This window comes from Citrus clementina, unplaced genomic scaffold, assembly GCF_000493195.1.
Source record: "Citrus clementina cultivar Clemenules unplaced genomic scaffold, Citrus_clementina_v1.0 scaffold_5, whole genome shotgun sequence".
In the NCBI taxonomy this organism is placed as follows: domain Eukaryota; kingdom Viridiplantae; phylum Streptophyta; class Magnoliopsida; order Sapindales; family Rutaceae; genus Citrus; species Citrus x clementina.
In genome coordinates, this window is record NW_006262201.1 from 8,215,205 (window position 1) to 8,232,814 (window position 17,610).

At 40.0% G+C, this 17,610-nt stretch overlaps 2 protein-coding genes and 1 long non-coding RNA gene across 3 annotated transcripts; 1 reads left to right on the plus strand and 2 right to left on the minus strand.

Moving 5' to 3' along the window:
- Positions 1-522: 522 nt before the first annotated feature.
- Positions 523-1,385, minus strand: LOC112098549. Its single transcript, XR_002905660.1, has 3 exons — positions 1,316-1,385; positions 668-687; positions 523-575 (listed from the first exon to the last, which is right to left on the minus strand). It is a non-coding gene; the product is annotated as an uncharacterized LOC112098549 (long non-coding RNA).
- A 6,384-nt stretch (positions 1,386-7,769) lies between these two features.
- LOC112097847 lies at positions 7,770-9,674 on the plus strand. Its single transcript, XM_024183439.1, has 2 exons — positions 7,770-8,718; positions 8,812-9,674. Exons 1-2 carry the CDS (start codon positions 7,770-7,772, stop codon positions 9,672-9,674), a joined length of 1,812 nt encoding a protein of 603 aa, XP_024039207.1.
- A 1,300-nt stretch (positions 9,675-10,974) lies between these two features.
- On the minus strand, positions 10,975-12,718 carry LOC112097848. Its single transcript, XM_024183440.1, has 2 exons — positions 11,881-12,718; positions 10,975-11,768 (listed from the first exon to the last, which is right to left on the minus strand). The coding sequence occupies exons 1-2, from the start codon at positions 12,716-12,718 to the stop codon at positions 10,975-10,977; spliced, it is 1,632 nt and encodes a 543-aa protein (XP_024039208.1).
- Positions 12,719-17,610: the final 4,892 nt, after the last annotated feature.

Genomic DNA, 17,610 nt, shown 5'->3' on the forward strand with positions numbered 1-17,610 from the left:
AGTTTCCGTACGAATCGAAACATGACAACCGTCACCAATTACCTCTTCAGAACCTAGAAACCAAAAAGGAGAAAAAAGGATAAATTAAACATAAAAGAATGAAAATATAGGAGGACAAATGTAAAAGGGTAAATATTTGTTTATAAAAAAAATGTGAAAAAAGAAGAACAAAAAATAAATTTTTTTATTTTATAAAAAAATGCGAAATAAAAAAGACTATCTCCAGACTTAGTCTCCTATTCGAAAATTAAAAAAAAATGCGAAACTCCAATGTACTGAAATATAAAAAAATAAAATTTTCAATACATTGGAGTTCTTTTTCTATTTATAAGAGTATTTTTATTTTAATAAAAAGAAAGAAATAATATATATATATATATATATATATATATATATATATATATAATGTTGTCAGGTTTGAGAACATCCAGATTTTACAAAATTCGAATTTAGAATAAAAATATTGTGATTAACGGGAAAAGGAAAAAAGGGAAAACAAAGAACACAAAATATGTATCTTGACCTGGCCAAATTTTTTCCTTTCGTTGAAGCCTTTGTCGTCCTAGATTAGTTTTCTGGTTATAAGACAGTGTCTTAGAAGAAGAAAAGAGAGAGAGAGAGAGAAAAAAAAAATTGATAGACTTTTGAGTCAACATTTGTTCCTTACCTCACCGATCACCTCATAACCTATAAACCAAAAAGGAGAGTGAGAAAAACTGATTAAACAAAAAGGATATAAAAAATAGAAAGACCAAGACATGTTTGGTTAATTACTGTCTTCATAAGTATCGGATCTTAAATAGTTAATTTAGAATTTTCTCGCTAGTGAGTTGAATTCAAAGTTTTCAAGCTAAGTCAGATATATATTTTAGTCTGCTTATAAACTCTTTCGAAATATTCGTCAGAGAAAAACTCTAAAAATTAAGATTGGTGCTACTGGCACCCCTAAAAATTTTCTGAAAAACCCTATTTCTGAGTACACCCCACAAATTAATTTATTATAAATTAATTTTACAAGTTTAAATTAATTATTTTTTTTAGCCCGCCAACCTCCTCAAAATTTAAGTTCTGGTGATCAATTAAAAAAACTACTTGGTGAAACCCTTGGAGGGTTGGGGCAATTTTTTTAACAAAAAGAAATAAAATTTCTTTATTAAAAGCTCAACCGAGTAAATAAGCTGTTGGCCATCACTAAAGAAAAAGAAAAACTATAAAATAAATAATAAAATAATGAATACAACTTAATCAACTAAAACAACGAGAAAAAGAAAGCATTAATTGTGAAAAAAGAAGCAAAAAAAAAAAATTATTTGACCTGGCCATATTTGTCCATTTCGCTGAAGCCTTTGTCTTCTTGGCCTAGTGTTCTGATTGTAAGAGTTTATCTAATAAGACAAAATTTATAGGGAATAATTCTCTTAAATTATAAGGACCAAATTAGCGTTTGCCTGAAATTATATGAGGTAAAAGCAAGGAGGTAATAAAAGTGAAAAAATAGAATCACCTACGAGTGGAGGTGATTGTTGGAACGGTTCTTCAATTTCTTTCGATTCTTCTCGTATTTGATTCATGATTTGCTTAATTAATTTCTCCATTCTTTACTTCCTCGGCCAATTCATCAATCTTCAGCCTCAAATCTTCTGTTTCCTACGTGAATTAATTAAATGACATCCATAAATTATAGTATATATATAATCAATGGATTGGAATTTTGTACTCACCTTGTTCTCAATTGAAGTTACAGTGCCTTCTGCCTCATCACGGGCATGAGAATTATAAATTTATAATGAATATCAAAGCGCAAGAATAATGAAGAAGGCTTCTGAGAATGAACGCGTTCGCTATCCGTAGTTTGATTTGTCGTTTGATAATGAAAATGGTCAGCTGGAGTGATCAAATAAATTTATTGTGAAGAATTTTCATTATTCAATTTTTTTTTTTCCAAAAGAAAGAGAAAATCGTTGACCCAAGAAATCAGGTAGAATAGCCGCGCGGGGATGAGGATAAGAATCTTGTGATGACACATAATGTACAACAACATTAGTAGTTGTCAATTCACATGAGCAATGTTATTAGTTAAAAGGGTGGTGATATTTCCACCCCATAAATTTTGTAAACCCACCTTAATTTTAAAAATTATTACAACAAGTACACAATATTCTTTAAAAATTCAAATTAAGAAGAAATTTAAAAATTTAACCAATTAAATCCATATTCATTAATTTTTTTATGAGACTATTTGATCAATAAAGTTGTTTTAACATAAATTAATATAATTATTCTAACCTCATAAGGCAAAAGTACCAAAAATATCTAAAAATTTACTTTACTTTAATAAATTTTTATAAAAAATTATATTTTAAGGATGTATGAGTAGTACTTTTTTAGTATAATTATTAATATTCCACTATTAATATACTTTTTTAGTATATTATTAATATTAATATTATTAGTATAACGAGATGTAATTAGGACATCTGGATTATTGAAAATTATGAAATTTTATATAAAATATAAAACTAAGTGCCTAAACAATTAGTTACAATAATATATATTTCTTAGGGTGATTTGGTTATTTTAGATTATAAGGGTAAATTAGTTAAATTAAACTTATCTTAAAGTAACCTTAAATTGTTAAAGATTGTTAAAATACAAAGTAAGAAAAAATATATTATAAGAATGATTTAATTAATTAATTATTCAAACTTATTATTAATTTGTAATTCTATAAATTAGGGTGAACTTATTTTAATTATTTTATGAACATGGGCTGGTTTATAAAAATAGTGGGTTGAAAATATCCACGCCCTATTTTAAATTGGACAAATGATAGCTATGCCCCCAAGGTTTATGAAAATAGTCATAAAAATTCTCAAGTTTCTACTAAGAGATACCAAAATCTTCTTTAAGCTATAATACCTTTCGTTGTATTAAATTAATTCCAATGTTTTATGAAAATAGAGATATAATATTAAAATAAATGTAATAATATGTACATTTTAAAATAATTTTAATAATAAAAACTACTTTAATATTTTATAAACTACTAGACATGTTTTATTATATTAAATTAATTTTTTTATAAATGGAAACATAATACTAAAATAAATATTATAAATATTTAAATTATTTTGTATATTAAATAAAATATTTTTTACAATGGTAAGTGAGATATATTTTATTAATTGTAAAATATATTTTACAAATATTTATTTGGAATATTTATAATAGATGCAAATATATTATTGAAATAAATATAATAATTTATATTTTAAAATTATTTTAAATAGTAAAAATATTTTAGTATCATTAATCTACTAGAAATAGAGATCGCAATAGGGAGAAGATCGACATCCCTATACCCATCTTCGATGCTCTATTTATATTCCCGTATGATTTAAAATTAACTAAAAGGAGGAGATAGGGATCCCTAAAGGTATCGAATCACCAAATAACTAATTACTTTATTTTTTTAACTTAATTTAATCATATTAATGTAAGAGTATATAATCGTCTTACCAATGTAAAAACATCAAGATAAACTAAAACAATTAAAATCATTTCATATAAGTAAATAAAAGCACCAGGTCGGTCATGCTACTATTTCCACCCCGGCATGAATCACCTCAGCCAAATGGTACGAGCAGAGCAGGAGCAACATGAGCCGAGCCGAGACGAATGCTGACCAAAGGTATATACCGAGCCGGTACCCGTACCCCAAAAAGCGGAAACACGATCTCACAGAATCGCGGCAGTTGCGCTTTCCCAGAACCGTTGCAGGAGATGCGAGATCCCACGTTTGCCCATGATGCAGCAGTTAGAGTCCCATGAGGGGCTGCCACTATCCGAAAAAGGTGGGACGAAGGGCAAACGGGAACGTGGGGACAGCGGCTATAAAAGAAGAAGAAATCGACGAAGAAGGGGACAGAAAAACTGGAAAGAGGGAAAACGCTGCCAAATTGCAACCAGGCCATTTCCTTACAAATTTCTAACAAACATCTTAAATCCAAATTACACTGTTTTCCCGTAAACACCTTGTGCTAACTTAGGCATCGGAGGGTTTACGCCGGCAAAACCACCGGCGTCTCTGATCCGTTTTCGGTGAACGCAGGTCTAGTGAGAGAAAGGAGGGTGATTCCAGCCTTAGCGGTTCGTGCAGCAGTCGATAACTTAAACGTTGGTGAAAGAATCTGGTCGGTCTAAGGACGAGCAGATTTCGGCATCAACATTTTGGCGCTGTCTGTGGGGAGCTGAATAAAAAGCTACCACCAAATTAGCAGTTACCGGAGAAGCAACGAACGATCAGATATGGATGTGTCAAGAAAGGATACTTTGAGGGAGGACAATGAAACGGTGGAGACAATCACTCTCCGGGAAATTGCGAATGAAGCCCGAGAGAGGATGATGCAAGACAGACTGGAGCGGATGGAGAAACAAATGGAGACTCTCGCGTCCATATTGTTTGAGTTGAGGGATGAACGGAGAAGGGATTGTGAAACCCCCATGGGAAGAGATGAAGTCGGAGCAGAACCAAGCCTCCGGAGGCGTCGAGTTGAGGAAATCCCTCCGCCCGCAGGCCAACTTAATGGGGTGCATCCCCACAAAAGTACTGGTCGGATCCCAGGGGAACACGTGGATGAAGGGGGAGACCAACCTCGCCCCGGACGCATACGGGAAACTAATGGCCGATGAGCAAATGTTGATGAAGGAGAGCTCAGACAAAGGTTGCAGAGCGCCGAGCAGGAGCAAGATCAGATAGCTGCACGGGATCCTGACCGTGCTATAGAATTGGAGGGGGAGGTGCGCAGATTGGCGCAGGTGATAGAGGAGATACAGGGCAAGAGAAAACCCCCGAGCTGGAGGATAATGCTAGATGAAGAATCTCTGTTATCAATTGAGATCATGGGTACCATAATCCCAAGAGACTTCCGCTTCCCCGACCTCAAATACTTCAGGCGAAGTGACCCGCTGGTGCACATTAAGCGTTTCAACGATATGACGGGTGTGCAGGGGCTGACACCAGCTCAGAGGTGCAGGGCGTTCCCGTTGACGCTAGAGGGACGAGCTCGAGAATGGTACCGCAAGCTGCCCCGAGGAAGTATAAAGGGGTATGAGCAGATGTGCCAGGAGTTGGCCGAGCAGTTCCGAGGGGCAGTAGCCCCAGAGGACGACATGATGGAACTGATGGGGATGAGACAAGAGGAGCATGAATCCCTTCGAGACTTTGTAAAACGATATCACCGAGCCGTGCTGGATCTGGGAGCTTTTAATCACCCGCAGGCGTTGAGGGGATTAAAAGAAGGTGTAAGGATCGGCCGACTGTGGTATAACTTAAGAAGCCCCCTCGTACAGAATTACTCGGCGGGGTATGAGCAGGCGAGGCGAGATATAGAAATCGAAGAGGAGAAATCGGCAAGAATTAAAAGTGAACAGCTGGAAGAGCTGAGGCGAAAGGACCGGCGAGCCCCGAAAGGGAGCGGGTCGGAAAAGCGAATCGGAGAATCTTCAATGATGGGCGGAATATCAGCTCGGTCCCGCCCTTACCCCATAGCTCCGAGAGCACAACAGTTTCAACACAGCCGAGCTCAACCTCTGCGCCCCCCGATCCCAGAGCGGCAGCGAGTACTCCGGCAGATGGCTGCCCACCCCTATCCCAACACTCCCAGAGCATTACATGCGATAAATTCCAGGGCTAGACGACCAGATCAGTTAGCGACCGAGCCAGACCGAGGTGGCATTCATGATAGCCGAGCAGTTTAGCTGGTAGACCAGAGCTTGGCATATAGACAGTACACTCCCTTAAAGATCTCCATGGAGGAATTGTATGAGAGGATTGAAGGACGAGGCCTGCTGTACCCTCCAGCCCCAATAACAAAACCGACTCACCGACGGGATAAGAGCAGATTCTGCAAGTTCCACGACACTCACGGTCACACTATCAGCCAATGTCGTGACCTGAAGATTCAGGTGGAGGACTTAGTGAGGAACCGATACTTGGACGAGTACGTAGATGGAATGTCCCCTGTCACGGAGTCGCAGTACACGCGGGATGACGGAGTTGAGAGGGATTTGGAACGTGAACAGCCGACCATCCGTGTGATAGCAGGAGGGCCAACATTGGCCGGGGATTCGAACAGAGCACGGAAGAACTATGGGAGGTACGCCATGACTAGCAAAGAAGTGCTTTTCAATTTGCCAGCAACCAAGAAGGCAAAAGTGCGACAAGTTCCCATTATGTGGACAGATGACGATGAAGAGGGTATCTTATATCCTCATGAAGATGCATTGGTGATTAAGGCAATGGTGGCCGGTACAGAATTGCGACGAATATTAGTAGACATAGGCAACTCGGTTGACATCCTGTTTAAGTCGGCTCTAGATGATATGGGGATTGCAGACTTGAAACTGGAACGGACAAATACGTCCTTGAAGGGATTTGGAGGGGGACGGCTAACTCCCATGGGGATCATTGAACTCCCGATTACTGTGGGGACAAAGCCATTTGAAAGAACGATGATACTGGACTTTGTAGTGGTAGAGGAAAGAAGTCCTTACCAGATGATATTGGGGAGACCATTCATGAGGATAAGCCAATGTGTGATGTCCACGCATTATCTTTCGCTGAAATACAGAATAAGTGGAGTCGTGGGTGTAGTAAAGGGCGATCAGAAAATGGCCAGGAGCTGCTATGCTACAACGGCCAAGGAAACACTGCAGGTTACCTCTCTAGATAACCGAGGGGATTCAAAAAATGGTCGCCAGGAACCTATTGAGAACCTGGAGGGGGTTGTTGTGAGCAGGAGTGACCCGAGCAGAGTGGTCAAAGTCGGATCGGAATTGGGTGAAGAAATAAAATGCGAGCTGGTGAAGTGTCTACAGTCCCATGCGGACATATTTGCCTGGTCTCATGAGGATATGCCAGATATTGATCGAGGGGTAGCTTGTCACAAGCTGGCAGTCAAGAAAGGGGCAAGGCCGGTGAGGCAGAAAAGGAGGTGCTTCAACCAGGAAAGGTACGAGGCCATTAATGCGGAGGTGGAAAAGCTGCTAAAAGCAGGATTTATAAGGGAAGCCAAGTACCCGGAATGGATTTCCAATGTAGTACTGGTAAAGAAGGCCAATGGGAAGTGGAGAATGTGTGTAAATTTCACGGACCTCAATAAGGCATGTCCAAAGGACAGCTTTCCCCTACCAAAAATAGATCAGTTGGTAGACTCAACCGCGGGTCATAGTCTGCTCAGTTTCATGGATGCCTTTTCCGGATACAACCAGATACCCATGGACGAGCAGGATGAGGAAAGCACCACCTTTATAACTAACATGGGTTTGTTCTGTTACATGGTGATGCCCTTTGGCCTAAAGAATGCAGGAGCTACCTATCAAAGGCTAGTGAACAAGGTCTTCAAGCCATTGATCGGCCACACTATGGAAGTATACGTGGACGATATGATCACCAAGTCAAGAGAACCGACAGATCATGTGAAGCACTTGGAAGAGACCTTCGAATTGCTGAGGAGGTATGAAATGAAGCTGAACCCGGAGAAATGTGCATTTGGGGTCAGCTCGGGCAAATTTTTGGGATACCTGGTGAGCCATCGAGGGATTGAGGCCAACCCGGAAAAGATACGGGCGGTGATAGAGATGAGGTCCCCACGAACAATTAAGGAGGTGCAGAGCCTTACGGGAAATTGGCAGCATTGAACCGATTCATTTCGCGAGCCACTGATAAGTGCCACCCTTTCTTCCAAATCATAAAGAAATTGAGGAAGATGGAATGGACATTGGAATGTGAGGAGGCATTTGGACAGCTGAAGGAATACCTAGCCCGCGCCCCGTTACTATCAACTCCGAGAGAGGGTGACCAGCTGCTTTTATACTTAGCAATCTCTAAGTGGGCTACCAGCTCGGTCTTAGTCAGGGAAGAAGAAGGGAAGCAACACCCGGTATACTACACAAGCAAGGCCCTGGTAGACGCAGAAACCAGATATCCATTAATGGAGAAGTGGGCGCTGGCTCTGATAACCGCAGCACGCAAACTCCGACCATATTTCCAAGCCCACCAGATCATTGTGATGACTGACCAGCCCCTTCGGCAGGTGCTTCAAAAACCAGATGCGTCTGGTCGGTTAGTAAAATGGTCCGTGGAGCTGAGCGAATTCGACTTATCATACAGGCCCCGAGGAGCAATCAAGGCCCAAGCCCTGGCTGATTTTATGGTTGATCGTGCTGGACCAAGGGAAGAGGTCCAAGAAGAGCAACCAGCAGGACAGGAGGATCCAAAGAGGGTATGGCTGGTGATGGTTGATGGGTCACGTAGTGAACAGGGATCCGGAGCAGGAGTTATAATACGAAGCCCAGAAGGTGTCGAGGTGTCTTATACAGTAAAGTTCGAGTTCCAGCTTACGAATAACCAAGCTGAATATGAGGCCTTCATTTCTGGACTCGGTTTGGCACATGCATTACGAGCAGAAAGGGTTGAAATCCGAGTAGATTCCCAGCTAATATGTAACCAGCTCAACGACCAATTCCAAGTAAGGGAAGAGAAGTTGGAACTTTATTTGAAGAAGGCGAAGCATATGGTTAGGCTTTTCCAGGAGGTGGAGGTAAAGCAGATATCTCGAAATGAGAATTACCGAGCGGACATGTTAGCTAGGATGGCTGCAATTGCAAATCCGAAATTACCTAAATCGGTTCCACTGGAGGTAAGGACCTCGCCAAGTATAGGGGAGGAGGCAGAGGTGATGAGAATAAGCACTGAAGAGTCCTAGATAGACCCAATTCTTGCATATATCCGCGATGGCGTTTTACCAGAGGACAAAAGGCAAGCAAGAAAGCTGAAATGCCGAGCAGCGAGGTATACTCTACTCGATGAGGTACTCTACCACCGAGGATTCACTTTGCCCCTCTTGCGATGTGTGAATGATGAGGAGGCAGATTATGTACTAAGGGAGATTCATGAAGGAATTTGCGGCAATCATTCGGGAGCAAGAACCTTAGCCTTCAAGGCACTCCGACAAGGGTACTTCTGGCCAACCATGCACCAGGATGCGAAAAAGATGGCAAAGAATTGCAAAACCTGCCAAAGCTTCTCAGAGGTTCCCGCACAACCCCCAGAAAAGCTGACCACTATGACATCCCCATGGCCTTTTGCTCAGTGGGGAATCGACCTGATTGGTCCGTTACCGAAAGGCCGAGGAGCGGCAACCCATGCAATCGTAGCAATAGACTACTTCACCAAGTGGATAGAAGTGGGGGTCCTTAGCCAAATCACGGAGAGAAGGACAACGGATTTTATCTGGAAGAACATCATCTGTAGATACGGAATCTCGTATACCATTATCACCGATAATAGGAGGCAATTTGACAACAACAACTTCAGAGAGTTTTGCCGGAACTTAGGGGTGGACCTGAAATTCTGCACCCCCGCACACCCCCAGGCAAACGGACAAGTGGAAGCAGCCAACAAAGTGGTAAAGAAACTCCTAAAGACTAGATTGGGAGAGAAGAAAGGAGCTTGGGTTGACGAGCTACCAGGGGTACTGTGGGCCTACCGGACAACTCACAAAACTGCCACAGGGGAGACCCCGTTTGCCTTAGCTTTTGGTCACGAGGCGGTAGTCCCAGCAGAAATTGGAGTGGGAACACATCGGACGGAATACTTCAATGAGGAGTAAAATGACGAGCAGATCTGCTTGAGCCTGGGCCTGCTGGAGGAGAAAAGGAAAGGGGCTTCGCAGAAAGTGGCTCAGTATCAGCAAAGGGTCACGCGTTATTACAACAAGAACGTACGTGTGAGGCAGTTCCGAACAAGAGATTGGGTGCTCAGGAAGGTGAACCAAAATACCAAGGATCCTAACCATGGAGCTCTTGGTCCGAAATGGGAAGGCCCGTACAGGGTGATACGAGCAACTGGTCCGGGAGCCTACAAGCTGGCGTATCCAGACGGACGAGAGGTGAAGAGGTCATAGAACGCCGAGCACCTGAAAAAGTACTTCCAGTAAGCAAAGTGCCCTACTAGTTTTCATTCTGATAAGTTATTTCTGTTATGAACACAGTGATTTATGACACACACATATGTCCTACATTTCTGTAACGCATTCAAAATTCAATAAAGATGAATTCAGTATGGAACCTTTCTGCTAGCAAGCACATTAAATGCTTACTAAGGCAACAGAGTGCCTGTTTCTGCTCGGTCAACGAAAGACCAGCAGCTAAAGCTTCGTAAATTCTACTAAGGCAACATAGTGCCTGTTTCTGCTCGGTCAACGAAAGACCAGTAGGTAAAGCTTCGAAAATTCTACTAAGGCAACAGCTTGCCTATTTCTGCTCGGTCAACGAAAGACCAGCAGCTAAAGCTTCGAATATTATACTAAGGCGAGTAAATGCTTACTCCTACTCGGTCACCGAAGACCAGCAGGCAATTTTGCGAAAATTTTACTAAGGTAAACGAATGTCTATTCCTGTTCGATGCACTAAAAAACCAAACAGGAAAACCAATAGAGAGCATTCAAAAAATTTTTTTATAAATGTTTAAATTGTTTACAAAACAAACGCAAATCTAGAGCTTATACAAAAAATAGGCCTAAAGGTTAGGAGAATCAACGGCTCCAGCAGCTGAAGGATCAGCGAGCTTGGGAAGTGAGGGATCAGCAACATCAGGAGGTGGAAGATCAGCAATGCCGAGAGGAGGAGGCATGGACCCTTGACCCACTTCGAGAGTGCATCCCCCAGCTTCCCCCTCTTGCACACCATTCGAAGGAGCCTCCACCTGATCCTGCCCGCCCTGCTCCTTATCACCCTGGTCGACCTCAGCCATGTACCTCTCCACTCCAGCCTCCAGCTTGCTCATGTCCAGCTCGGGATATTCTTCCTTAAGCACAGACATTATGCACTTATAGGAGAAGGCAACCCCAGAGTCATACTCGGCATCCAGCCGATCATCCACGTCAGCGGATTTGCCTTTCTCCTAGCCAGCTACTCACCCAAGGATTTGATTTCCCCCTCAAGGGCGGCCCTCAGAGTATCCCTTTCAATTTGAGTAGCATGGAGATCAGACCTCAGGTCACCCAGCTCACCCTCGAGTTTGGAGGAAGTGGATTCAGCAACCGCAACTCTCTCCTCTAGCTCCATAATTTGCTTGTTCAGCTCAGCCAGCTTCTCCTTGGAGCGATTAGCAGATTCAGCTTTCTTCTTCAATTCCTGATTGTCAGCTTGGAGTTTCTTCTTATGGCGCGCGGACCCAATCTTGTAGCACGAAACCATGGTGGCCAACCTGAAGAACACTCTGTGAACGGTAGCAGCTAATTCAGAGAGGTTCATACTCTCGATGTCCTTCACCATCTTGGGCCCCACCACTTTTTTGTAATCCTTCTGATACGGGCTCAGGTAGTCCACTTGATCCCGAGATAGTAGAGGAGAAGAGCGGTCCCCAAACTGCAAGCTGACCTCAGGACTCTTGTCGGAGATTTTCTCCCCAACACTCTTACGAGGTGGAGGTGGGGGCAGAGCAGGAACAGGCGTCTTGGAAGGACCAACGCTAGGTTTCTTCGGGGGAGGAGGAGGGTTGCTGGAGCTGCTCGAAGCCCGACCACGCTTTCTGGTCATAGCACTGAGAATCTTGCTATCCATCCCGGCGGCTATATCCACTAAGCCCGAGCCGACCAAACTTGTTGGTGACAGGAGGTCTTGGCAGGTAGACGCGTTCAATAGAGCCATTTCCACCTGAAGCAAAGGCCGATCTTCAAGCCCCCCGATCAGACCCCACGACTCTGAAATAGCACAAAAGGTTAAAGAACCCAATAAGTAGCAGTCTAATTAAGAATATAGGCAAAAATGAACGACCTGGGGTGACAAAATGGGTGGGAAGATAAATGTCCCCACCAAGCGACCGAACTGCTGGACACCAGTTCCCTCCAGCAAAGAAGAATTTGTTCTTCCAATTTTTACATGAAGATAGAAACCCAGTGATCGGTTTCCTCTTGGCAGAACTGGACATAAAATAATACCAGCCTGCCTCCTTTGGGCTACTCCGCAGCTGATACAGATGTTTCACTTCGACAAGAGAAGGCTCCTCCGACCCACACCTCTCCCACAACACAAACATCGCCGAGAGAACCCTCCACCCATTTGGGTGTAGCTGACCTGGGGCTAGGTGCATACCGCCCAGTATCTTGGCAAAGTAAGGTTGAAGGGGCAGCCGAGCTCCTAGTCTGAAACTCTCCAAGTGCATCGTCACATACCCTTTCGGAGGCCGACTAGGGACATCGCCTTTTCCAGGAACTACAAGAAGAACCTCGCTGGGGATGTTGTAGAGGTTCCTAAGTTTAAATAGGTCAGTGGGGGTGGTGGCACAAGCCATGAAATCAATAGGGTAGGAATCAGCCTCCACCCTATAGCCTAGGTTCTTTCTCTGAGCAGATCGGATCGGTCCGGAACTGCTCCCCTCACCATCGCCAACTCCTTCAGAGATCCCAATCCCACCAAAGCTGTGGTTCTCACCAGAGCCCGACGCGGGTCCACCTCTATTTTTTACAAGCGCTAGTTCGGGGGAGGAAGAGACAACCAGAGGGCGTGGATACTCAAGGGTATCCCTGCCATCGGAAGGACCTACACTACTGGAGGGACCCAAGAAATCGGTGGGTATTGGCACGTTGAGGCATGAATCCCCTGATTCTTCATCACCCTCATCAACAATTAACTTTCTTTTCCGGTTTGACATATCGGAATCTCAAAAGAAAAACCAAAACAAACCCAAGTACACGAATACAAAAAGGGGCAACACAGAACCCAATCAACAACAGCCAAAGAAAAGGTTAAAGGCTATACCTGGAACAGACGGACATAGATAGCGCTGCCGTGACAGAGAAAACACCCAGCAAATGGATACTCCGGACGCTGGGAGTATGAGCAAAGTTCAGAGAAAATTTGGTTAACGGCGGAGGAACGAGTAACAAGATGATGATGACTCCAGTCTAGGGATTTGAAACGAAAAGGGGGAAATGAAAGCATTAAAGTGATGGAGACGCACCGTACATCGAGGACAGATAGCCCGTCATTTCAAATTTCAAAATATGAAGAGTCTGCGGATGCCACGTCACCAACTGTTACAAGAGGCCAGGCTAGATGCAAGCCCAGATACGCAATGGACATGCTCATTTAGGCCCATGCTCAGGTCAAAACCTCCCCTCAAGAAAAGAAATCCTCAGGTCCGTCCCTGTAAATAGAAAACCAGAGGAGAAGCCCCCGGATTGGCAAGATTTGACAATCAGTTTCTACTCTTGACTCATTTCACTCACAAGACCAGAAACTGGGGGACTGGTGTTAAGTAAATAAAAGCACCAGGTCGGTCATGCTACTATTTCCACCCCGGCATGAATCACCTCAGCCAAATGGTATGAGCAGAGCAGGGGCAACATGAGCCGAGCCGAGACGAATGCTGACCAGAGGTATATACCGAGCCGGTACCCGTACCCCAAAAAGTGGAAACACGATCTCACAGAATCGCGGCAGTTGCGCTTTCCCAGAACCGTTGCAGGAGATGCGAGATCCCACGTTTGCCCATGATGCAGCAGTTAGAGTCCCATGAGGGGCTGCCACTACCCGAAAAAGGTGGGACGAAGGGCAAACGGGAACGTGGGGACAGCGGCTATAAAAGAAGAAGAAATCGACGAAGAAGGGGACAGAAAAACTGGAAAGAGGGAAAACGCTGCCAAATTGCAACCAGGCCATTTCCTTACAAATTTCTAACAAACATCTTAAATCCAAATTACACTGTTTTCCCGTAAACACCTTGTGCTAACTTAGGCATCGGAGGATTTACGCCGGCAAAACCACCGGCGTCTCTGATCCGTTTTCGATGAACGCAGGTCTAGTGAGAGAAAGGAGGGTGATTCCAGCCTTAGCGGTTCGTGCAGCAGTCGATAACTTAAACGTTGGTGAAAGAATCTGGTCGGTCTAAGGACGAGCAGATTTCGGCATCAACAATCAATATCATTAAAATTACAAGATAATCTATAAAATGAAGCAAAAGTAGAGCTTTATAGTTTAACAAATTCATAAAAATCTCATAGTATAAGTCATCAAAAAAATTATCATTTTCAATATTCAAGCGTTTATATTAGCTATTATTACGATATCTTTCATTTACATCCATTTTTAGAAGAAATAAAATATAAAAAATTAAAAATTAAAAATTAAAAATTAGAATGGGAAAATGGGAGGGGATTGAGATTTCACCAAATCCCTGTCCCCTGCCCAAATAAGATATTTGGAAATAAATTATTCATGTCTCATTCTCAAATAAGAAATTAGGTATAAAATTATCCTTATACCCTCCTTAAATGAGAAAAATCTCTTTGGACTCCGTTCTCGTGGGGATTTCTATCATCCCTAACTAAACAGATTAAATTATTTATATTTTATTGCTTGTATTTATTGAAATTTTAAAATTAATTTTTTTAAATTACTAATTCAAAGAGTTTTATGGTCAAACGGAGGCTTTGATATCCCTTACTGAAAATTTAAGAGCCTCATCCTCAAATAAGAAATTAGGTATCTCCTCAAATGAGAAAAATTTCTTCAAACCCCGTCCTCGTGGGGATTTCTATCATCCCTAACTAAACAGATTAAATTATTTATATTGTATTGCTTGTATTTATTGAAATTTTAAATTTAATTTTTTAAAATTACTAATTCAAAGAGTTTTATGGTCAAAAGGAGGCTTGATATCCATTACTGAAAATTTAAGAGCCTCATCCTCAAATAAGAAACTATGTATCTCCTCAAATGAGAAAAATCTCTTCAAACCCCATCCTCGTGGGGATTTTTATCATCCCTAACTAAACAGACTAAATTATTTATATTTTATTGCTCATTTATTAAAATTTTAAATTTAATTTTTTAAATTACTAATTCAAAGGATTTTATGGTCGAAAGGAGGTTTGATATACCTTACTAAAAATTTAAGAGTCTCTATAACCATTTTCTCAAACTTTAAGGGTCTAACTGTGCTTTTCCCTTTAAATTTTTTTAAATTCTTCTCATCAACACTTTTTGTCAACGGACCACACCAACCATGTATTCGTCCGCGTTAATTTAATTTAATTGATGACAAACACAAATTGTTGAATAAAAAGTGATTGATCACGTCTATTGAAAACAATAACTATTTTAGAATCATTATATCAAGAGGTATTAAAGTCAAAAGAGAGTTTGAAATATCGTATAAAAAATTTAGGATTATGCGATCATTTTTTTAAATCTTGAGAGTGCAACTGTACTTTTTCTTTTTAAAATTTTAAAAAAAAATTTCTCATCAACGACTTTTTGTTAATTAAAAAAAAATAATATGCAATATTTTCAATAGTCAACGAACAATACCAACTACGTATTTGTTCGAGTTAACTTGAGTTATATTATCTGCTATAGGCTATATAAAGACAGTTCTATGTTTGGTGAATCTTTATAATAATTTTATTTTGAACGAATGTAGCCGTAAATTAAAATATTTTAAAATGACTTTAGAGATCTGTCTAACTAACGTGACAAACGTATATTAATTACATTTTTCTTTTTTATATACTCCTCTCTGGAATTGTGAAGAAGGGAGTCAGCAGGGCAACTATGAGCTGCCTGATTAATTTTTTGTCGCTAAAGAGAAAGTAATACTTTCTTTTCAAGATTGGGAAAAATGCCATTTATTCCCCCACTGTTTTTAAATTTTACCATTTAGTTCTTACTGTTAGCCTTTAAAGTTTTTAGAAATATGCGATTGTGAGCTTGATGTCTAAATTATCTATTAAAAAACTCATCATATGCACAAATTAGCGATCACTTATTTTTAATCGATTTTTGTAAGTGTTACTGGCGATGGTACAAGAGGCATGGGCTCAAATTTTCCTCACATGGGTATGGATCGCAAAAAGATCATAAATATCTTTCCCATTCAACAGCATTACAAGCCAAAATCAAGGCATATATATATGTTGCAAGTATCATTGCTATTAATATGACATGTATATCTTTCAAGTATCATTGCTAATTTGGTATCAAATAATAGTAGAAATCTTCTTCTCAAAAAAATAATAATAATAATAGTAGAAATCCTCAATGATAATGAATGAATATGTTCCTTTTATGTAATTTATAGTCTTGCATAAACTGGGCTTTTCAGCGCATCAATTGAATAAGACTGTATTTTACCTTTTTTACCCCGTATAATTCTCAAAAAATTTCACCTTCGTGCACTGTCCTTCGAGTTGAAAAAATGATAAACTTTTGAAGCTAAGATGACGGAATATTGTCTTAGATGAGCTTATGGGATAAACAGTCCTTCCAGTTGGCAAGGGGTTGCCATGACAAGCCCAGCCCAGCCTTGCACAACCCTAACAAAATTTTAAATTACATTAAAAAACCTTCACAACTAGGTACGTCATCCAGAATTTTTTTTTTTTAATATAAATTGTTCGACCACTGTACTTCTGATTAGGTATATGAATTGTTTGACCATAAAAAAAAAATTACTTATTTAGCTCATTTTCGATCCTTTCAAACATTTGACAGATTTCTCTATATTCAAAAACCTCTTTAAATTCAACAATTTCAATATTCAAAAAAGCATAAAAGAACTCAAAATTCAATCAATCTTTAACTATATATTATTTCAGCAATAATCAATAAGATTCTAAGAAATTTTAAAAAAGAAAAATAGTCAAGAAAATATCCTTTTTACTTCCTTTAAAATCATTATTTCAAGAAAATATTTTTTTCTTCAAAAGTTAGCCAATAAATGTTATAAACTAATAAATTTCTTCATATCAAATAATATCAAATATTTTTAAGTTTTTAATATCAAATAATTCAGTTTTTTTTTTCTTAAATCGAAAGATAAATGATTTAATTTTTTCTTGAAAACTAATGATGAATGAACTAATGGCTAGATAATATTATTAATTATAGTTTTTAACATTATGACTATTAAATTTATAAAGAGCTTGTATAAAAAAAAATTAATTCTAGGGTAATTATTTATTTGAGAGAAGTAAAAAAATAGGTTTTTTTTAATGAGATTCTAAGCAATTGCTTGATTCTCTTACGCTTAAACTGCCAATGAATCTCATATTTGAAACGCATTGTTGTTGGGGCAGGGAAAGTTATACAAAATATATAAATGTTTGGGATAGAGCTAAAAGATAAAATATTAAAGTGTTTGATAAACACTAGCTGCTGTAAATTGGAAGGTATGTTTATATAATGTTTCACTTATATAATGGAAAATCAATTATATCTTTAATAATTTTATCAAAATTTTTATTTACTATATATTATTAACTTTTTTTTTATAATTATAATTTTTTTCATAACAATTGTAGTTTAAAAATTAGAACACCTCAGTTCTAAAAAGAACCTTAGTGTACTAGTGAAAATTATTCGTGACCCATATCTTTAATTTTTTGTTCATAGCAATCCCAATTTACTTTTGGTGGCGATAGTTTAAGGCAATAAGCCGAACTCATTTTCATGATAAAGACAGGCCTTAAGATTGTTGGGAAATGGGTGATCAAAACTTCAATAAAATAGAAAGCCCAGCAAGCCAACAAACATCAACCCAAA